The sequence below is a fragment of the Streptopelia decaocto genome (assembly GCF_964273445.1).
Source record: "Streptopelia decaocto genome assembly, chromosome: 27".
NCBI lineage: Eukaryota > Metazoa > Chordata > Aves > Columbiformes > Columbidae > Streptopelia > Streptopelia decaocto.
In genome coordinates this window covers 1,969,013-1,992,013 of record NC_138682.1, presented here as the reverse complement: position 1 = coordinate 1,992,013, position 23,001 = coordinate 1,969,013, and the positions used below count along the sequence as shown (strand labels likewise).

Below are 23,001 nucleotides of genomic sequence, written 5' to 3'. Positions count from 1 at the left end.
CCGCTGTTACTGATGGAATCGAAGGGAAAAGCAGCTCCCAGCCCATGGCGCCTTCTTAGTTTGTTTTCTCAAGCGCGTTGGACAGACTGATGAATGTGTCCCCCCCCAACCCCCCCCCAGTCCGATCTCTGCACCCAGTCTGGGGTTTAGACCATCAGCAATATTGGGGAGCAGCCCTGGTCCCACCATGGAAATTATTGTGGCAATTAGTGCGGTGGGTTCAGGGTGTTTGAGCAGGTGGGGGGAGGAATCGGGTGCTGTATCTCCCCGTACCGGGGGGGGCACGATGGCATCCCTGGGCCTTTGTGCGGGCGCATCTGGAACAATGAGCAGCTCCGGCCTTTTATTGGGACCCCTGAGGTTACTGCGTTATGAATAAATTACTTGGTGGTTGGGCCGTGGAGTCGTGAGCCGGCAGAGATTTCCAGCCCCTTGGTTTGGCTCTGCTGTTAATCGAGGACCCATTCAACGTGTTCCCATGTCCCTGTGCTGTGAGTGTGTGGTACCCAACTTGGGAGGGCTGGAGGGGATGGGAGGATGCTGGGAGGATGCTGGGAGGATACTGGGAAAGATGCTGGGAGGGATACTGGGAGGATACTGGGAGGATACTGGGAAGGATGCTGGGAGGGATACTGGGAGGATGCTGGGAAGGATGCTGGGAGGATACAGGGAGGATACTGGGAAGGATGCTGGGAGGATACTGGGAGGATGCTGGGAAGGATGCTGGGAGGATACTGGGAGGATATTGGGAAGGATGCTGGGAGGCTCCCTCCTCCTCCTCCTCCTCCTCCTCCTGCAGCAAAGGGCCACTCAGCTCCTCTCCAGGACCGCTGTGCCTAAACCCATTTGAGTTTTGCGCCTTTGTCTGGCGATGTTGGGGGTCACTTTTGGAGGGGACGGTGGCGTTGGTTTTGTTGCGAAGCAGCGGGATGGGGACGGGAGCCCCTCACCGAGCTGCTTTTCCCACCCGGGATATGGGCGTCCAGCCCCGCTCTGCCCGTCCAGACGGGGAAAACCATGAGCTTCCGAGGTCCCTTCAACCCCTGACGTTCTGTGATCTGTGTCACCCCGATGGCAGCGCGGGGCCGTGGCGGCATTGCCACCTCGTGGTTACGGGGCCTCGCTTGAGCCCCGAGCAAAACCGCTTTGGTGAAACATAACCCGTGCTCCATCCATCTGGGGTGGGAGAGGGAAATGCAGGTTCCCAGTGGGGTCTGCGGGGCTCTGGGCCCCCTCCTTGGGAAGGGAAAGGGCGGGAGGGGCTTTCGGGAGGTGGTGGAGCCGTCCCAGGGGAGCATCCATGACCCAGCTCTTGCAAAAGTGCCAGCAGGACAGGGGGACAGCGGCTGCTGAGCCGGGACAGACCCCATGGAGCTGGGTCCCAGGATGCTGGGAGGATACTGGGAAAGATGCTGGGAGGGATGTTGGGAGGTTACTGGGAAGGATGCTGGGAGGATACTGGGAGGATGCTGGGAGGATACTGGGAAAGATGGAGCTGGGTCCCGGGGGTGAGGAGGGGGTGGGACACAAAGGGTGTCCTGGATGGGTGGATGGATGGATGGATGGATGGATGGACGGACGGACGGACAGACATCCCTGCCGGGGGGGAAGGTGCCCTGAAGCCCCTTGCAGACATTTCCAGCCCCTTGGTTTGGCTCTGCTGTTAATCGAGGACCCATTGAATGTGTTCCCATGTCCCTGTGCTGTGAGTGTGTGGTACCCAACTTGGGAGGGATGGAGGGGATGGGAGGATACTGGGAGGAGGCTGGGAGGATACTGGGAAGGATACTGGGAGGATTCTGGGAGGATACTGGGAAAGATGCTGGGAGGGATGTTGGGAGATTACTGGGAAGGATGCTGGGAGGATACAGGGAGTATGCTGGGAGGATACTGGGAAAGATGCTGGGAGGGATACTGGGAGGGTACTGGGAGGATGCTGGGAGGATACTGGGACGATACTGGGAAGGATGCTGGGAGGATACTGGGACAATACAGGGAGGGTGCTGGGAGGATGCTGGGGGGTGCTGGGAGGACACAGGGGGGCGCTGGGCTGGAGGCGAGGGGCTGCGCTGGGCACGGCGGTGCGGACAGGGGATGCTCAGCCTGGGGCGGGACATGGATTCTGGAATTTGATTTCTAGGGAGACATCAGGCACCGCTCATGGCCGGGAAACACGTGTGTTTGCTTTTACGTACAAGTGTGAGTGAAATTGCATTCAGTTCGATCCCATGGTACCTTATGGGGTGGCGAGCTGGCTAAACACGGCCAGAGAACCACGGCCAGACCCCTGAAGCAGCTGCCACCAGCGGGTACGGCGCATTTAGGACGGGGTTTCACTCTGTAGATCTGCTCAGCTGCTCTTTTTTTTGGTCTTTTGGGGTTTTTTTTGCCGCCTTGTTTCTGATTGCAGCTTCTAGACATCCCTTCTCCACTCGGTGTATGCATTTCAGCTCTGCAAATTCACTGAGATCAAGAAATCTGTTAGGATCGCAGCATCCCGTTGCATGGGGGACAGGGACGTGCCCCTGGAATGCTCCGGCTTGTGAGGTCAGACCGGGCCAGCTCCGTGTTCCTCGGACACCGCGATGCCGAGGGCCGCCCGAGTGATGCTGGTACCCGCAGGACTCATCCTGCTCTTGCTGGTGCTGGGTGGCCGCTGCGAGGACACGGTGGCGGCCAACGTGGGCCGTCACACCATCGGGCGCATCGCCGAGCTGCTGTCGCCCTCCGAGTGCCGCCGGCTCCAGGGGCAGCTGGCGCGGCCCGACCAGGTCCTGCAGGAGCTGGAGCAGCTCTCGGAGCAGAACAACCCCATCCGCTCCTCCCGGCGCCGCCGCAGCGCCCGGGAGTGCTCGGAGGCTCTGCAGGACTGGCTGGAGACAGCGGGAGAGGTGACAACGTGGGACCGGCTGGCCGGCGGCCTCGATGAAATCGGGCGTCCCGACATCGCGCGGGAGCTGGGGAAGGTCCTGAACCAGGACAGGAGCCTGGAGCTGCGCAGGAACGTGCTGGAGTACGGCCGCTCCGTGCAGCACCTGACGTCCTCGCTGCTGCTGGAGGGCGGCGGGCACGGCGGGACGCGGGCCAGGAGGGCGCCGCTGGGGGGGCTGCGCTTCGAGAGGCGGCCGCCCCCCCCGTACAGCCGCAGCCTCCTGGGCTGGCTCGTGCCCCTGGTCTCCGGCATCCTCGGGGGCTTCGTCGCCTCCGTCCTGTTCACCGTGGCTGCCGTGTTCTCCTGCCGCTGGGCGCAACGCTCGGCCGCGCCTGAAGCGACGGTGGCACCCGAACTGGAGCATCTCCTAGAGGCTGCTGGGGGGGAAGATGAGAGCAAATAAAACCTTGTGTGCTGGTTTGACTGAAAATGGGTTAGTTTTCTCCATGCAGTTAAAAAACCTTCTTTTCCATAGCTAGCATGCTCGTTATTATTGCTCATTATTATTGCTGGGAGGAGTGGCTGACACTGGAAGCTGTGCTGCCATCCAGAGACCAGGACAGGCTGGAGAGTTGGGCAGGGAAATATTTAATGAAATAGAACAAGGGCAAGTGTAGAGTCTTGAATGTGGGCAGGAACAACCCCAGGTTCCAGTGTAAGTTGGGGAATGAGCTGTTAGAGAGCAGCGTAGGGGAAAGGGAGCTGGGGGTCCTGGGGACAGCAGGGTGACCATGAGCCAGCACTGGGCCCTTGTGGCCAGGAAGCCAATGGGACCTGGGGTGGGTTAGAAGGGGGTGGTCAGTAGGTCAGAGAGGTTCTCCTGCCCCTCTGCTCTGCCCTGGGGAGACCACACCTGGAATATTGTGTCCAGTTGTGGCCCCTCAGTTCCAGCAGGACAGGGAACTGCATTTTGTATCAAGAAATGGCTCGTATCAATGCAACCAATGGCATGCGAGCGCTGGAGAAGAAAGAGAAGGACGAATAACCCTGAGGAACAGTTCACTGTACCCAGTGCCCTCAGAAAATGTCGTTTCGTGAAGCGCCAGCGCAGCCGGTTCCTGGCACGGAGCTCAGCGACCGCAGGTCGGAGCTCAGCGGCCGCCCCGGCCTGGAGCCGCTGCTCCTGGGGAAAAGAGGCTGTTTTGCCATCTGCTGCGGCCACGGGAGCGCGGGGAGCAGCTCAGCCCGCGCTGGGGATGGTGAGGAGCGGAACCGCGCGCCGGCGGCGTTCGAGCTGCAGGGATGACGGCGTTCACTCTGGAGCGGAAGGAGGGCCGGTGCTCCGACAGCCAAAGGGGGTTGCAGAGCTCCTGGGAGCGGTCGTGGCAGAAAATGTTCCCTAGTGCAATTCAGAATCACAGAATCACAGATGGTTTGGGTTGAAGGGACCTTCAAATGTCACCTTACCCACCCCTGCCATGAGCAGGGACATCTTCAGCAGCTCAGGGTGCTCAGAGCCCCGTCCAGCCTGGCCTGGGATGTCTCCAGGGATGGTTCAGCCACCACCTCTGGCCAACCTGGGCCAGGCTCTCACCACCCTCAGGGACAACATTATCCTTATTACCCAGCCCAATCTCTCCTCTCCTAGTTTAAAACCATCACCCCTTGTCCTGTCTCAACAGGCCCTGCTCAAAAGTCTGTCCCCATCTTTCTTCAGGCCCCTTTTAAGCACGGAAAGGCCGCACTAAGGTCTCCTTGAACTTCTCTTCTCAGCTGAACACCCCAACTCTCTCAGCCGTTCCTCCCAGCAGAGCCTCCCTAAAGCACAAAAGGCCTGAATGCTGGCGCTAGGCCGAGCTTTGTGTTGAGACTGCGTGGGTTTCCAAGTCATGACGTTTTCCCCCAGGTTCTCCAAAGCGGCAGAGCCTGGATCTGGACCTCCAGCTTGAGATCAGCCCGACTTTGTAAAGCCACCGCCAGAGTCCAGCCTCCCTAGTCCAGAAGTCCAGTCTGGGCTGGGCGGGTGGAGTTTCGGGGTGTGGGGAGGGTGGTTGCTGCTGTGCAAAGGGAACAGAATGACAGGGCAGGCAGGAGAAGTCGTTAAAACAAGATGGACGTACCTCTTTATTGCAAATTCCAAAGTAAAAAGATGTACAGTACAAAGGAACTCAAGGTTCAGACATCGTTCTCCCAGCCCGCTGCTCCATCACCTTCCTCCTCCCTCCCCAGCCACCTTCATCCTCCTCCTTCCTTCGTGTGAAACGGAACAGAGAACAGAACCCAGGAGCAAATACAGCATGGGGGGGAAATAAAACAGCGTCATGAACAGTTTACGTGAGCAAAATGTTGACCCAGCGGTGGGAGGTGGGAGCTGGGCCGGTCAGGATGGTTGTAGCAGCACTTTTGTCACCCGCCGGTGCCCAGCTCCGACTCCGCACACCTTGCTGCCCGTGGGTTTTGATTCGTTACACTCGGTCGCTAATTAAGCCTCACAACACCCCTGTGAGGTAGGGAACGAGTACTGGTGATAGATCGGGACCGGGGGCCGAGTCGTCATTTAACAACATAAACCCAACCCGGTCTTGTCACCTCAGCCCGGTGAGGCGCCACCCGCCCTGTCCGGCCCTCGCTAAGCACCATTGTTGGATGAATTGGACCAAAATCTTGAATAGGCAAAATAATTTTAAGGTGCTATCCTCAGGCGTTCGACTCGCAACACGTCGAGGTTGAGCTGCCCCGGCAGAGCTGTCCCCGGGGCTTGTGACGCTCTGGGTGACAAGCGGAGGGGACGCTGGGCTGGGGGTGTCACCTGCTGCTGGCTGCACCCCAACTTCAGTCCCAAAGGCCCCACGGCTCTGGGGAGGGTCCCCATGGATCTGTCCTTGTCACTGCCCGGGGACCCCAGCGGGTATTGATGCAGGAGAGCAGGGACATGAGGTGGGGGTCTGGTGTTGATGTGCCCAAGCGCGGGTGACACCGGGAGGTCCCCAAGGGCCGGTGGCCGCTGGGCAAGGGCTCCCTGGCAGCTCCAGGTCTGCTCTGGCTCCTTTTTAAGTGATTTTCGGTGTAAATAACCAGCTACGGGGTTAAACGCCACCGAGCAGAGTCCTCCCTGGCCAGAGCAGCTCCGGCAGCGGAGCCGTCCCCTGTGTGTGGGGCTGGATTGGTCCGGGACACCCACTTGTCCCCAGGATGGAGCCCCACACAGAGACTGACCCCGACACTGACCCCACTGGTGACACTGTCAGCGCCGGTCCCCACGGACCCACACTGACCCCAATGGTGACACTGTCAGCACTGGCCCCCACGGACCCACACTGACCCCACTGGTGACACTGTCAGCGCTGGTCCCCACGGACCCCAATGGTGACACTGTCAGCGCTGGTCCCCACGGACCCACACTGACCCCAATGGTGACACTGTCAGCACTGGTCCCCACGGACCCACAATGACCCCACTGGTGACACTGTCAGCGCTGGTCCCCATGGACCCACACTGACCCCACTGGTGACACTGTCAGCGCTGGTCCCCACGGACCCACACTGACCCCACTGGTGACACTGTCAGCGCTGGTCCCCACGGACCCACAATGACCCCACTGGTGACACTGTCAGCGCTGGTCCCCACGGACCCACAATGACCCCACTGGTGACACTGTCAGCGCTGGTCCCCACGGACCCACAATGACCCCACTGGTGACACTGTCAGCGCTGGTCCCCACGGACCCACACTGACCCCACTGGTGACACTGTCAGCGCTGGTCCCCACGGACCCACACTGACCCCACCAGTGACACTGTCAGCGCCGGTCCCCACGGACCCACACTGACCCCCGACGGTGACACCGACCCCGACAGCATCGGTCCCCATGGACCCAGCACAGGATAAGGCTGAGCGTGGGGACCATCCGCTAATACCAGGCCTAAGTCCCTTCCAGCGCAGCTCCCTCTGCTCTCTGCCGCACATTCCACCTACAAACACACCAAAAAGGCCCTCGAGTGAAACCTGGAGGAGATGGAGGGCGGGGAGAATGGAACCAGTCAAATAATTGGGACACCGAGACAACCTTACCTTGTTCAGTGAAAAGGGTAACATTTATTTGATTCTCTTTTGGCTTATAGTAAAGTAATTAATTGTTAATCATGTTGGGTAAGACCGTTATGAGCCACCATGCAATGTCTAATACACTAATCTTCACTATTGATCTTTTACAGCTTTAACATTATTATTTTTCGGCGGAAAATTAAATAATTGGAACTCGGGTGTGGCCTCTATGGAACATCACGGGTTTATTTCCATTTCTGTTCAACATTGGCTTCTATAGTTTCAGAAGAGGCGGACAAGTGGATAAAGCAGCTTGAACTGGTGTTTATCACCCTCCCCACCGCTCCGGGAAGAACAGGATCCCAAACCAGCCCAAACGGGGGGATTTCATGAGCGGGAAGGGAAGAGCCACTTGTCATGATCTGACACCTTCAAGTGATTCCCACAACCCCAAGTGCAGACCAGAAATCCCGCCTATGCGTTGGCTTTGGGCCCAGCTTAAGAACAATGATGAAGTTTAGCCCAATCTTGCATAGAAGTGCTCGACTTATTGCACATTGGAACGCCACAAATAGATATTTTGCTGTTGCAAAATACATTTGCGATAAAGCTTTTATCAGAACCGAGTTGAAGGGGTAATGCTGATTTATTTTTCATCTTTGGGGGGGCATTTCCTGGCTATCTAAGGAAAACAGAAAAAATATTAAAAAAATAAAAATAAACATGGACAATGGCATAAGCCAGAAGCCATTCTATTATTTGATAGTTCTTTGTATTTACAAAAAGGCATGCCGATAAAATAAAATGATATATTACAGTATTTATAATATTCTCTTAAAAAGTTCAACCACACTTTTCAGCTGTTTCTCTGTTTCTTTGTGCTGTTTACAGTGTAGCCTGTACATATGGATGTCGTTGCCCTTTGCTATTATACATCCTATGCTAGGAGCGCGTGGGGAGCTGGCGGGACAGGGAAGGTTCCGGCGCGGCGATGGCCGGGCCAACGTGGCACAGATGGCTCGATGGCTTCCTGCTCTGTGTGTGTTTAATTCATTCTGAAGCGTTTGCTGGGTTGGGAGTTATGCGGGCGGAGGTTCATCCTCCCGTCACCTTGGGTTGGGTTTATCTCCTGCTGTTCTGGGTACCCGTAACTCGGTTTGCGTCCCAACGCTCAACCCCTGCGCCGACCCCCTCGATCTCCTTCCAACCTGCCTCGTGCCCTTGGGAATCATGGAGTCACAGGAAGGTTTGGGTTGAAGGGACCGTCAAATGTCACCTTGTGCCATGAGCAGGGACATCTTCAGCAGCTCAGGGTGCTCAGAGCCCCGTCCAGCCTGGCCTGGGATGTCTCCAGGGATGCTTCATCCACCACCTCTCTGGCCAACCTGGGCCAGGCTCTCACCACCCTCAGGGCCAACAATTGCCTTTTATCCAGCCTGAATCTCCTCTCTTTAGCTTAAAACCATCACTCCTTGTCCTATCGCAACAGGCCCTGCTCAAAAGTCTATCCCCATCTTTCCTTAGGCCGCGTTTAAGTCCAGAAAGGCCGCGATGATGTGACGGGATGTCACCCCGTGTCTCACCACCCTCACCATAAAAAATTCCTCCCTCATGTCCAGCCTGAATCTCCCTCTTTTCGTTTAAACCCCTTGTCCCATCGCGACAGGCCCGGCTTAAGAAGCCCCGCGCTGGCCCCGCTCAACCATCTCAACCAGAGCAGCGGCCGCGAGGTGGTTTAACTCACCACAAAGAGGATCTGGGGATGCCCGAGCCTGGTCACGGAGGAACATTCCCAGTTGGACTCGGCTCGCGATGTTTTTGTGGCATCGGTTACCGCCGCAGCGAGACTTGGCAAGAGGTAGCTCCGATTCCTACCCAACCCGCGGGGCCGGTTTGGTCGCCGCGCTACGAAAGGTGTAAGAAATGGGGGGAAAGAAGTGAAGGCACCTGAGAGGCGGCTCTTCACCCTGCGCTGGCGCTTGAGCCCTCGGCGATAGAACCCACCAGCGGCGAAGCGCAGAGCTGCAAAAACTGGTACCAAGGGAAGAAGGGGCGAGGGTGTTGGTAAAACCACCCCGTGGCTGAATGGGAATCCCGCTGGACTCGGGACAACCCGGCGCCGCCGGTCACGTCCCCGTCCCCGCGACCGGGGTTGCTTTGGGTATAAGTGGAGATAAGACGCTACATTTTTTAGCACTTATCTCTAAAAATCAAAAGAAACGTGTCTATGCTGCAGGATGGAGGCTGAATAATTAATGATGAATATTGCAGGATATAAATAAACTCGCTGAGTGGTACTTAAGCCCTAAGTTTGGTTTTACAGTGCCGTCCTCGGTTCGATCGCCTCCCCTCGGATGAGGTCCAGAGCAGCGTGTCGGTCTGTTCTATTTCAATGTGCAAAAAAAGACGGTCGTATGGCAAAAACAAAAGAAAGACAAGTTGCTAAACATCCACACGCAATTATTTAATCTGCTCGTTTTCTTTTTGCCGTCGTTTTTACCTCCTACTGGCGGGTCTATGAAAAATCACTAAGAACTGGGAAATCCCGGTGAAGGGCGGGATTGGTGCTGAGGTTCCTCTCCCAATAGGGTGCGGGCAGTGGGTTCGTGGCCCCGCGCCGCCGCGGGTCGGGGCGTTGGGCGGATGGTCCTCATGCATGGGCCTGGCGCCGCATGCCCGCATGCAAATCGCTTCTATGCACTGAACGAGCACTTTTGTGGGGGGGAATCAGCCCGAGCTGAAGGTACCCGATACCCCATCTCCCCAACCAAATAAAGCCCATGGAGAAAGTAGAATGCGGATAATCAATACCAAATAAACCATGAGAATTAAATGGCGTGGGCTAAATGGGCGGTTCGTTTCTTTTTTTTTTTGGTTGTTTTACTTGTTTTAACTTTTTTTTTTCCTGTTTTTTTTTTTTTTTTCCTTTTTTTTTTTGCTGCTTAACTAAATGCAAATCTAGTTCTGCATGAACAAACCCTTTAACTTGGTGACTTCTGCGTTTTCTTTCAAGAATCATCAACAAAATGGGAAAATAAAATCCGCTTTTGGCTGCTTTGGAAAATATATGAATCCCAGCAGCGGGTTTTCTGTGTGTTTGTGTGTGTGTGTGTGTGTGTGTGTGTGTGTGGTTTATTTTGCTGTGTTTGTCCTAAGTTGCATTGACTGATGTGGAACATGCAGTATCCACCTGCCCAAACGATAGAAAATCCTTGGTTTTCCTTATTTTTGGGTTTAAATGTTTGTTTAAGGGTCCTCTCACCAGGTGGAAGGTCACTGCTTTAGATGCAACACTGTCACACAGTAAGCAGACTATGTTTGGTATAAGATCTTCAGGTAAGTGTCTCCACAGCTGATCTGCACTTCGCTATATTTCACGAGAGTCTGTAAACAATCTTTCCGCTCGCAAATGTTTTAAATCTGTACAACTCTACGGTTTTTAGCTCAACACTTGGATTCCCTGACGTCTTTTTGCCTTTTCGCCTTTTCTCGTCTTCCTTCCTCCGCCCGCTGCTGTTTCTCCTTCTCGGGTTTGGTGACGCTGTCGTAGGACGGGAGGGACGCGGTCGAGGGGGTGCCTTCCTTCTTCTCCCTGTTCGCTCCTCCGTTTTCCAGTTTAGTAGAGACGGGCCTACGGCTAATAAAGCCTCGCCTTGCTAAACGAGCCCTGTAAGCCCTCTGGATAACCACCGCGGACACCTCTTCTTGCTTACGCCGCAGCGTCGTCGTGATGGGCTCATAAGACACTTTGGAAGGGTTGGACGCCACAAATCTTTCCTCCATCTGTTGTCTCAGTATATCCAGCTCCCCGCTGTCCCCCAGGACACGTTTGGTGAAGGCAAAGAGGATGTCCAAACAGTGGATCCTGTCTCCACTCACCATCGGCAGGTCCATGGCGATGAGTTCGATGGTGTTGGGTTTCGGGACGCGGAGAGGATGCTCCAAAGCGTCGGCAAAGTCCGCCAGCTTGCTGTACTCTATGAACTGGGTGGCGTCAGGGTCGAACTTCTCCCAGATCTCGTAGAAGGTCTCAAAGTCGTCCTCGCTCAGCGGGTCCGCGCTCTCCTCCGTCGCCACGCTGAAGTTCTCCAGGATGATGGCGATGTACATGTTGACCACGATGAGGAAGGAGATGATGATGTAACTCACAAAGAAAAATATCCCCACCGAAGGGTTCCCACAATCCCCCTTAAACCCGCTCCCAGGGTGCTCCTTGTCCAGGTCGCAGTCTGGCGGCCGGTTCAGGATGGGCAGCAGCAGGCCGTCCCAACCAGCCGACGTGGTGATCTGGAACAAGCAGATCATGCTGTTGCCAAAGGTCTCAAAATTGAACATATCGTCTATGCCAGCCTCATGCTTGACGTAGGCAAAGTTTGACATGCCAAAGATGGAGAAGATGAACATGACCAAGAAGAGCAAGAGGCCGATGTTGAACAAGGCAGGCAAGGACATCATTAAGGCAAAAAGCAAGGTGCGGATTCCTTTGGCTCCTTTGATCAAACGCAGGATACGTCCAATGCGAGCCAGTCGGATGACTCGGAAGAGAGTGGGCGACACAAAATACTTCTCAATGATTTCAGCCAGGAACATTCCTAGAGAAGAAGAGAAGGGACAAGTGTGACCATGGAGATGTGCGGTCTGCTGCTTCTTCTGAACCTAGTCAAGGGACGGGGCGCGCAGAGCGCCTCGGCCAGATTTTTGGTTGGACTCCATGATCTTAAAGGTCTTTTCCAACCAAAACGACTCTATGTGATCGAGAGGTCTCACCTTCAGGCAGGTAAGTCTTAGCTGGCCGCTCTGGCTCCCTAAATAGTTTCCTAAACGGAGAGGGGGGCAGGTACAGCTGGACAAGGATGGATGAGATGTTTCTTGGAGGTGTCTCGCTCTGGGTGCCTAACCCTGCCACGGGAATCAGGCTACGGACTCTATTTTGAAGGTGCTAAAATGTAAGATAAATCTTATTTCAAGCCGTTTTAGACTGCAGGACAGTCTCTAAATGTCGGTGCTTTGTCAGTATTCCTGGGCAGAGCTGAGCGACCCTGTTGTATCTGTGAGGTTGTACATGTTTTACAGATTAGCTGCTAAAACCCAAAAACCTGTTGGAGGAAACTGGTTGATTCAACATTCAACTGAAGTGAAAATGAGAGTGCGAATCCCGTGCTGATGTAGGAAGCGCTGCAATGCTATTTGCAGTGGTTAGTAAGCATTATAACATTCTGATGAGGTGAGTAAACGTTCTGGTTTTAAAGACAGGGACAGTAATTGTCAAGCGTCTTACTCCATACAACTGTAAATGAAAGATGGAACAGAGGGATGAGGGTGCATTAGTCAAGCTGCCAAATCCTGCCACAATCTCTTCAGAAGGCTAAAAAGAGAAGGCAGAAGTCCTGCTAGCGCTATATCCCCCTCAAAGACACGAACGTGCTCTACTCTGCAAACACTCACAGACCTCTAACTGATGTCGCACTTACCCACGATGGACAGAATCACAACCACGAAGTCAAAAATGTTCCACCCGATGGTGAAATAATAGTGCCGCAAGGCGAACATCTTCAGCACACACTCACAGGTGAAGAAGATGACAAACACGAAGTTGATCCAGTACAGGATGTCCTCCATCTGCTTGCTTTGCGTGTCCGTCTCCACCATCATGGTCACCATGTTGAGGCAAATGAGCATCATGATGACAATATCAAACGCTTGCTGAGTCACAAAGTCAAAGACGGCTCCTTGAATGCGGTTCTGTGCAACAGGAGAGAGACGATGAACCAAACTAGTTTCAACCACAGCCTACTGTTAATTAACGAGTTATTTCACTGTTGGTGGAAACAGGGATGAGGACGCAGTATCTTATGGAGCTTTGAAGGTGAACTCCAGCCACAATTATGGAAAAGGCAGGAAAATGCTCTTATTTATACCCCGAACGTGCCACCACAGCCCTGTTACCAGCATATTTCCCTCGTTGTTGGGACCACAGGCAGGTGATGCCCTTGGGTTCACAAGTGGAGGACGCAGCCGGGTCCACCTCGCGGTGCTGATGGCTGCAGAGCTAGAACCTCAACATCCAGAGCTCCTGAGCTAGAACCTCAACATCCAGAGCTCCCGAGCTAGAACCTCAACATCCAGAGCTCCCGAGCTAGAACCTCAACATCCAGAGTTCCTGAGCTAGAACCTCAACATCCAGAGCTCCGCTCACCAACACCAGGAGGGCTCCCGCTCTCCATCTACAGCCTCGCAGCCACACGGGTGCTTTCAGATTGTTTGGTGGACTCGAGTGATCCAACTGATTAACAACAACCACAGCTGTAGCGTTTTAAGCTCTCAGCTCATACTTGAACAACAAGAACAAGGGGATGCGGAGTCCAGAACAAGGGACGCTCTTGGAGCCGCGGCTCCTTTGAAACCTTCTCTGCAGGGCTGTTTTGCTTTGAGTGAATTCCCTTTATAACATACTCACCAGAGGTCGGGGAATAGGTTTCTGAGGCTTCTTTGAGCCCAGTTTTTTCATGGCATTATAGTACTTCTTCTGTTCTTCTGTCATGAAAATATCTTGACCTCCAAAGTAAAGGGGCAAAAGGAAAACTGGTTACAATCGGCTCGTCCACCAGGAGGAAAAGGAACAACATCCCAGCTAAGTCAGGAGGACACCTGCCATATGGGAAGCTGGTGGCAGCTATTTCAGACAGAAGGAGCTTACACTCATACCCAAGGCGAACTGATTTTCCTTGAAGGAAAAGGGAGGATTTTGCCCATTAATATTTATTGCACGACCTCCTTTCTCATCCCCTCTGTCTCCTTTGCGACCAACAGTTCTGTGCAAACCCTCAGCTTGGCTTACAGAGAAAACAATCAGTATCTAAGGGAGGGCCAAGGAATACACCTTATTCCCAATCTGTATATTTTAGTCAAGGCAATAAAAATAAACCCCAAACCAGAAATGCGTGAAAATGTAGTCTGGGGAAAACATCTGAAGAGTTTTACATGAGCCTGTTGTGCCGGTCTCGGTGGGGCGATGCAAGAAACACAGGGGTTCTGCAGCCAAAGCTCTCAAAAGGGAGGATTGTGCGCCAAACTGAGGGTCCTTGGCCTTTAATTTGCAGAAAACCCCATCACAGAACCCCAGACTCAACGTTCCCCTCGAATCAGCAAACACACAGCACTTATCTTTTTCTTTTGTTGATTGAAGTTGTCGATGATGACGCCAATGAACAAGTTCAGGGTGAAAAAGGAGCCGAAGATAATGAAGATAACAAAATATATGTACATGTAAATGTTGTCCTCATACTTGGGCTGCTGTTCTTGCTGAATGGGAGATGAAAAGAGAAAGAAATGACATTTCAAAGACCAATAGAGTCAAAATGAGATCGGTCATGATTCCAAGATGCCCATGGAAGGCATCGTGCTTCATAAAGCCGTAGTTATATATGGAAAACCATGTCACACTGTTTAAAGTATATGCATGTATATTGTACGTATGTACCAGGAGGATGGCAATCTAACACTCAGAAATATAACACGCTACCGTTTAAACTGATTTTCCCCGTAGGTGAGGTCAGCGCCCATAAAACGAATAATCGGTTTGCAAATCGCAAAGGAAATGATCATTTTAATGACAAGCACTGTCCAAGTCAAGACATTGTTTGTTCTTCTGAAGAGGACGATTACGGACAAAAGTGCCTGAAGAAAGAGCTCCAAGCCAGACACCATTCAAACTGGAGTCAAACCGAAGCTCTGGCTCCCGCTCCAGGTTCAGGCAGGACCCTGGAGCTAATTCCTCCCTGTGATTCATTCTGATGATGAAACAGCTTCACCGTACTCCTCTCTTCACTATTTCTACTCCAGCAGGAGTTTCCCTGCCCCCAAAGCAACCAGAACTCGGCCTTTTTGGGGATTTTCTTGAGCGTCATTTAACTTATCGCCCTGACAGAGCAAATGAAACAATCGCAGCATTAAACCCGCAACATAAGAAGAGTTCTACCGTTTTTCCTCTTGATTTTACCCAAGCGAAACAGCAGAGTGAAACATTGGGAGGTGAGTTTGTGCGTGAGCAGCTTTACCTTTCTGGAGTCTACTGCCGCATACATGATGTCCATCCAGCCCTTGAACGTAGCCTGGGAAAGAAAACACACGTTCAGAATTCGCCCGAAGGAAAAGAATAAGTCTGACTTGTGCCTCTGTATAGTGAACTTAATATCCCTTAAATATTCCTCTTTTTGTTGAATCTAAATGGAATGGATCTAAACGGAATGGATCTGAACAGAATGGATCTGAATGGAAAGAATCTGAACGGAATGGATCTGAACGGAATGGATCTAAATGGAATGGATCTAAATGGAATGGATCTGAACGGAATGGATCTGAATGGAAAGAATCTGAATGGAATGGATCTAAGTGGAATGGATCTGAACGGAATGGATCCGAGCGGAATGGATCTAAACGGAATGGATCTAAATGGAATGGATCCGAACGGAATGGATCCAAGCGGAATGGATCTAAAATGGAATGGATCTAAGCGGAATGGATCTTAGTGGAATGAACCTAAACGGAATGGATCTAAACGGAATGAACCTAAACAGAATGGATCTAAGTGGAATGAACCTAAATGGAATGGATCTAAATGGAATGGATCTAAACGGAATGGATCTAGACGGAATGGATCTGAATGGAATGGATCTAAACAGAATGGATCTAAAATGGAATGAATCTAAGCGGAATGGATCTAAGTGGAATGAACCTAAACGGAATGGATCTAAGTGGAATGAACCTAAATGGAATGGATCTAAAATGGACTGAATCTAAACGGAATGGATCTAAACGGAATGGATCTAAAATGGAATCAATCTAAAATGGAATGAACCTAAATGGAATGAATCTAAATGGAATGAATGTAAAGTGGAATGAATCTAAAATTGAATGAATCTAAAATTGAATGAATCTAAAATTGAATGAATCTAAAATTGAATGAATCTAAAATTGAATGAATCTAAACGGACTAAATCTAAGTCAATCTAACCAGGTTTACTGTTGTCCCATGGAAGGTTGGAGACTCTTTGAAAAGCAGAGCTGGGGCAACTTGCCGTGCTGGGAACGGCAATTCTATTCTAGACCCAAACCCGAGTGGGGTTAATGGGACGCTGCCTTTCACGGGGAGAGGGAAGGAGGCACGAGGCACGAGGAGCAGCTTGTGTTCCCCATTACTAACCAGGGAGGTGGCGAAAGCAAAACTTACGACTTGCAGAAGAGCCAGATATCCTGCCCCAACGTTGTCAAAGTTAATTTTCACGTTCTTCCATCGAATCTCGGTGGAGTTGGGTGGCATCAGCGCTTCGCAGTCTGTCTTGTTGTTAACAATTTCTACTTCAAAGCGCTGCTCAGCTGTTTCATTAAAGCAGTAATGATATTTCCCGGCAAACAGGTTAACCCCCATAATGCTGAAAATCAGCCAGAAGATAAGGCAGACCAACAACACATTCATAATGGAAGGGATAGCGCCAACCAAGGCGTTGACAACCACCTGTGTTGGAAGGGGTGGGAAAAAGTTTCAGTATAAAACACGAGGCAGGAACAGCGAGCATCAATACAGCTGTTTTTGGGGGGGGAATTGGGGGTAAGGCCACTGACGGATCGGTGGCGGTTACTCCACGCAGAAGTTGGCAGTGAACTTAGGCCAAGCGGGCAAAGATTCTGCTTCAAAGCCACCCGTGAAGCGCCGTTTTGTCCAATAAAACAGGCCGGCTTGTCGGATTTACAGGGTTGGATTTTGGATTGGTGCCCCTTTGGTTAAACAATCATTTGAAAGAATTTCAGTTGCCAAAAGGGAGAGGGGACATCACGGAGTGAGGCTCAGACTCTCTTCTCAGTTCCAACCAGGCTCCTAAGCTACGGTTTTCTCAGAGCCGCGTTGGAGGAGACTTTTCCTCAGGGATTTATCAGCCAGTGGCCCTTACGGCCATTCCCCACTTGCAAACAAGGCTGTTATCACTTCCAAGCCCGGCTCCTGCTCCCACCGAGCTCACCCGCAACCGCGGTGGCGCCGGCTGCGGTGGGGACAGGCCCAGGCCCAGCGGTGCTCTGGTCAAACTAAGCAGTGAGTCGCCGTTAACATCGAGGTTCTATTTGTGCTGAAGCAAGGCCAGTCGCGGTGTGTCAGGCAGACAGCTGAGCATGCTGAGCAGGCTCCAGAGGACAGAAAAGCCATGTTCCTTCCTCCAAACGGCGGCAAACGCGGGGTCTGTCAGAGCTCGGATCTTCCGCCATCTCATTTCAGCCTCGTGGAGTTCGGGAGCATCCCCGGCCAACGTGTGACACAATGGACACCATCAGCTGTTGAAGAGTTAGGTCAGCAGGATATTAAACCTTTTATAGTGATCTAATTTAGATTCCGTTAATAGGCGAACGGAATCTGGTTTTACGCCTTTGTCTTAGTTTTGAAAGGCAAATCCACGCCACGGCGACTCGGGGTCCTCAAGGGTCCCCAGTGTCCCCTCTGCTGGATGAAACCACCTTGTCCTGCTTGTCCTGCACCCTCAGCAGGACGGAAAATCGAAGACAAGGGTCATCTAGACATTAATTAGCATCCCAACTGCTAAATGATGCTGTTAATTCATCACTGCGTACCCAGGGAGGTGTAAAGACCCAGATTAGAGTCAGGCTTTGTTCTGCCTTCACCCCAACGGGTCGCTCGGCTGCTGACCAGCGCTGCGCCTTTTTGGGTTAAGATCCTTCAGATATCAAAACGCTGGTTTATTCTTCAAGCGGAAGAAGCGTCATATCCTCCCGAAATGCCATCGCTTGGATGGCGTTCAATTTATACGGCAAAAAGAGCTGAGAGGAGGAACATGGCTTTTGTGTGCGGACTGAGATTGCATGCACGTTTCACAGCATTACTGACAACTCCCTGAACGACTGAAGAGCAGAGCAAGCTCTTGGAAATGCACATTGCTATGGAGTAGAGAAAAGCAAAGAACTACATTTTCTGTTGCCTTTGCAAAGGCATTTTGGATCTCTGTTCTCGGGCTCGGAAGAATTGTTCTGGTGATACGGGGCAGCAACGCTTGTCTTCGGGTCAAAACGAAGGAAAATCATTAGGTTTAGGTAACTAACGGGGCTGAAGTCCCTCAATTTAAGCATGAAATTTCCAGATTGTGCCTTAGAAATCACGGCTTAAAAATAGCCTTTAATATCTACAGCTTTAGTGCTGGGTCTTTTCCTGATCCCAGCCCAGAATAAGCTCTGGCTTTGTGCCGACGGAAAAGTTTTCATCCTTTGTGCCTGTATTATAGAATCAAGTTTAGAATTAAGCAAACTGACACAAAGAAATGACAGCGGGATAACGTATTAGGGAAGCAAGAACCCCCTTTGGATTTGTGATGATGCCATTTATCTCTTTATAAAGAAATTCCGGTGGAATTTGAGGGTTCATGCTCAGCCCATCGAGTCTCCGTCGCTGTTTTGTGCCCAGTTACGCTGCAGCAAATTCAAGGGGGAGCAGAAGGGTGCAGGTGAATCGCTCCAGTCACACTCTCAAGTAAAACTGCGGCTTCTATTCTCTTCCCTATTCTTTTTAAATACATCATTTTATCTCTTGTAATATCTCTAATTGTGAGCTAACTGGGATTTAGCACACAAGACCTACTTTCTTGTTCTAAGTGCAGCTGGGAAACCCATTAATACAACGTGCCCTTTACTGAACAAAACCAGATTTTTTGCGTGTTCTTACGAGACTATTTCAGTCCCAAACCGAAAAAAAAAAAGCACCAAAATAGAGGGTATCGGTGGCAAAGTAACGAGGCGCTGCAATAATTGCAAATCCCCAAGGCAGTGGTGCTGTCTACCAATTTGAGGAAAGCTCGTTAAGTTCAATGCTTTGCTTGTGCTTCGGTGCCGGTTCCGCAGCGACAGGACAGGGACCGTAAAGCGAGGGGACAGGGGGGAGTGGGGAGGAAAAGCTGCACTGTCAGACAAGGCTTCCAGTCCCGCCGGACTGGACCGAGAACAACAAGGTGCAACAAGAGGAATTAAACCAAAGGCTTTTTGTCAAAGAGCTGCGCTCCCCGCCAGGCCCTTCCTGCAGTGATCTGAGAAAGGAAACAGCCTTTTCCCCCCCTGCGGGCAGACTGCGTTTTTAAAACAACCCCTCTGATACAGGCTTTCAATCCAATTCCACCAGCGGCCAACACCTAGAGGGGCTGGAGACACCCAGCTGGTTCCAATTCTGCTTCTTTGCACCTGGTGATTCTCCCTAGATCAAAATAAACCACAGCTGAGAAGCCCCCTCGGATGCTAGAGGTCAAAGCCAGGCTAAATGAGAACAGCCAAGTGTTAAACGTTGTCTACAAATGGCACGTGGTTTGGGCCAGTAATTAATGTAATGAGGCAGCTGAATGCATCTCCCTTTCTTAGGAGGGGAGGGTGCAGCGGTGGGCGGGTGAGGGGGCATCCACGGTCGAGGTGATCGAGTCAGCAGCTGCATCATGATTCTCTTGGGAGTTTTTATTATTATTATTATTATTATTATTATGATTGATTTGTTCTTTCCACCAGTTTTGATCAGTTCTAGCATGCTTAAAAAAAACCGCTCCACAGGCATGCAGAAGGATCAGCTGCTAATGGCATCTTACCCTCATCCCCTCAAATCGGGACAACGCTCTTAAAGGCCTCAAAGCTCTTAGTGTCCTAAGGGACTTTATGGCACCTAGTTCCGAGTAGCCCAGGGCATTAGCTATAAGGCTGACTAAAGAGACCTACACAGAAAATAGAAAACAAAAAAACAGAAAGAAAGAAAGAAAAAACAAAAAAAAAAAAAAAGAAAAAGAAAGAAAAGGTTCCAGACTGTTAGAACGAATCCCCTAGCGCTGATTGCCCAGCCCAGACTACCAGCCTGGGCGGCCCCCAGAGCAAATACCGAAGACATGACACCAGCTGCCTACTTCACTTGACTGAAACGACCTGGAAGGAAATAATGTGGTTGAGAAAGGCGTAAGAAAAGAACAGAGGGGAAAGAGAAGTGAGAGAGAGGCAGAGACACACAGACGGAGAAGGGGTCTGTCGAAGGAAGAGCCCAAACGATGACAAAAACCTTACCCTCGCCCTTTACTGTCTGCAGGATCCCAGCGGCTCCCATTAAACTTAAGCCAGACAAATGTTAAAGGTACCTATGGGAAAGAATACAGATAAATACACACACTGCACAAACTGCGCTCAACTCGTCTCGCGATGCTGGGGCTGAGCCGAGTGTGCCGCTGCCACGCTGTCTCAAACACACCAACGCCAACCCCGTCACCCGCGGCGCTGGAGCGGCCGGGTCCACCTCCTGCCGCCCGGCGCCCGAGGACGGGGACGCTCGCTCTGCCTGCAACACCCAGCGGCCCCGAGGATGAGGATGGCCGGGCTCACTCCCGCCGTGCGCAGGGGCTGCGGGGCTGCTGGGGCTCTGGCGTGGGTTTGTTAAAAACACGTTTCTCTTGGAGTGAATTTGCCTGTCAGCTAAAGCTTCGTATTAGCTGCATCTTCCTGAAAAGCCAGATACGTGTTTTGGTAAACACAGCAATGGAATGAGAGGCCATTGATAAGAATGGATGCACATCTCGTGAGAGGGGCAGAAACGGGTGACCAAAAAGTGACCAACTGAGTATAGAATAGTATAGAATATAGTATAGAATAGTATAGTATAGAACACACTGGATCCAGGCCTCAACTGGACTCTGCCCATTGACCACAACTCTCTGGCTTCTTCCCTCCAGCCAGTTCGCAGTCACCTCACTCCCCGCTCATCCATTCACGTGGATACTTCGTATAAAAGTGGGAGATCACAAGGATCTCGTCCCTTTTCCTTATGGTCAACATTAGGAGAGGACCTTGCTAGTCATCCCTGTGAACTGAGGCCTAGTGACAGACTGAATCCAGTTCCATTGGCTGCAGAGTCCAGTCCGGGACTTCGGGTGCCTGCCCTGCAGTTGCCGGGACTTTCAAGATGGGTTTTGTATATTTTGTATTATTTTCTCTATATTTATTAGTAGCATTAGTAAAACATTTTAATTTTTCCTCCTCTCTGTCCTTCTTTCCCTCCCAATTACCTGTGGGAAGGGGGAAGAGTGCGGGGTCAAAGAGGTTAACAATACACCTGCCACAGTTTTACTGTCACCCCGCAATCAAACCCTCGACAGGCTCCTACCACTGGGAACAACCCCATTTCTATTTCCATTTCGGCTCTACCCCTCTGAACTACCCAATATCCTTGAGCAGCGGTACCAAGCGCGGCTCAGCGTCCGCAGGATTAAACCCTGTGTTACCAATAGCCTAAAACCATCTACTTTTGGAGCTGGCCCGTGTGTTCGGGGCCGCCGTCCGTTCCGACGCGAGCCAACGAAAATGCTTTAGATCAGATATGACTTGGCCATTTGTGAATAATATCTACAGACACCACTGCGCCAGCATCCCACTATTCTCTGCTTTTGGCCGGGATCACATTACAGACACAGATAAGAACCAGATATGTCAACCTTTCTTACGGGAAAAAAACAAGACATCAATATACTGCAACAAATAATGGACAAACATGAGACCTCCTCTTAGAACAGGTGGGATTTTCAGGTTAATTCTCAGAATAGGCCACTTCCTATTTATTATTTAAAAATGGATATTAAGATAATAACGTGAAATGAATTATAATGATGCTCGTTATTCCACACATTCCAGGACCAGATTTCAAATGCAGGAGCATGAGGGAAAATGTTCATCTTATCTTTTTCTTATCACTTTATATTATTTCATCTTATTTTAATGCTTGTGCCTGTGCTTCATGCCGCTTCTGTCTCCAGATCTGCCCCAAGGTAAATGGCCACGATATATGGCAACGTGCTCTGGTTTTCCATGGGGTTTTCTGATTTTAAACGGACACCGATTCAAACGCGCCGGGTGTCCCAGAGGTTTATGACAAAGTCTTTGTGATGGGCCTAATTAGGACGGGATGGAGCCCACGGCAACGTGGGGCCATGGAATTCCTGCTCCCGAATTCCAAAATGCGGATGGGATCAGAGGCCATAAACAAAGAACCACAGCGGTTTACCCTGTAAATATAGCACACCGAATCATCACTTTTACAGCTGCTTCCCTTGGGATAACGACTCGGTCTGCAGTAAATCAACCCGCTAAAGCCTGGCTTAACTTTCATGGGGCTTTTGAGTTTGATTCTCTGGGACAGAGCGCAGCACCGATGGCTGACAAAGGGAATCCCACATTGACCGCAGAGCACGAGCCTTCGTATGACCCAGAAAAAGACTCTGTCTTCACCAATACACCCAGCAAGCTTTGGGGCTCAGAGGAGGGTTATTTGCCAACGCTAGCAAACCTGGAAAATACCATTCAAGAGCACTGTTATCACACAAAGGCTTATTCTGCCAGCCTGACTTCACTCGAACCCCATTTGCGTCACATTAAAAATTTGTCAAAAAGAAGCTTGATTTAACGAATAGCTGCAATCTTGCTGAGTGATATTTTGGCATCTCAAATGCATATTTTTGCACATTTTGCCGCTCTCCTGCCTGAGACACCAAGTGAAAAGAGGAATTTTCCTCAAGCCCTGGGCCACATGCGCTCGTTCCAATGTGTTACCTGATAGGGAGGGTCCTTATCTTTACTCCCCCAGCAACCAGGTACTCGGGATGAAAACAAAACGTGCACCAAATCTGACAATTAAACTGCACTTTGCTCCCAACGGCTGGAACTCAACTCACACTGTGAAGCAGAACGCCTGGCAACGCTATTTCTGTGCTCGGCTGCTGGTCGGCTCTTTAATTCAATACCCCAAAGAATTGCCTCTGCTGGAACGCTCTCCTCAAAAGCGGGACGGGCACGGGGTCATTTATCAGAAATTAATACTTCAAGAAAGGTGTTAAGGGGATCACAGAGGACTTAAAAAATAATTAAAATGCAGTTTTCTATAGGAAATTTTCTAGATGTCTATAGGACCTCTCCAGTCACTCCTGCCCTGGGTTCCAAGCACAGTTCCTCCGCCTACTCAGAAGTATTTCCAAGTGATAATGTCACTGTGCAGCGACTTGTCATAACTGAATCGTATTCAAAATG

The 23,001-nt window shown here is 51.3% G+C and overlaps 1 protein-coding gene across 1 annotated transcript in view; it reads right to left on the bottom strand.

Moving 5' to 3' along the window:
- Window positions 1-9,391: 9,391 nt before the first annotated feature.
- SCN8A (sodium voltage-gated channel alpha subunit 8) overlaps window positions 9,392-23,001 on the bottom strand; it is a 57,409-nt gene continuing 43,799 nt past the window's right edge. The window contains exons 21-27 of the mRNA XM_082073431.1: window positions 19,536-19,658; window positions 16,145-16,429; window positions 14,973-15,026; window positions 14,080-14,217; window positions 13,373-13,477; window positions 12,387-12,657; window positions 9,392-11,507 (exon numbers count right to left, since the gene is read on the bottom strand). Of these exons, the coding sequence (XP_081929557.1) occupies window positions 10,360-11,507; window positions 12,387-12,657; window positions 13,373-13,477; window positions 14,080-14,217; window positions 14,973-15,026; window positions 16,145-16,429; window positions 19,536-19,658 (2,124 nt within the window). The 3' untranslated portion in view covers window positions 9,392-10,359. The remainder of the gene's footprint in view (window positions 11,508-12,386; window positions 12,658-13,372; window positions 13,478-14,079; window positions 14,218-14,972; window positions 15,027-16,144; window positions 16,430-19,535; window positions 19,659-23,001) is intronic.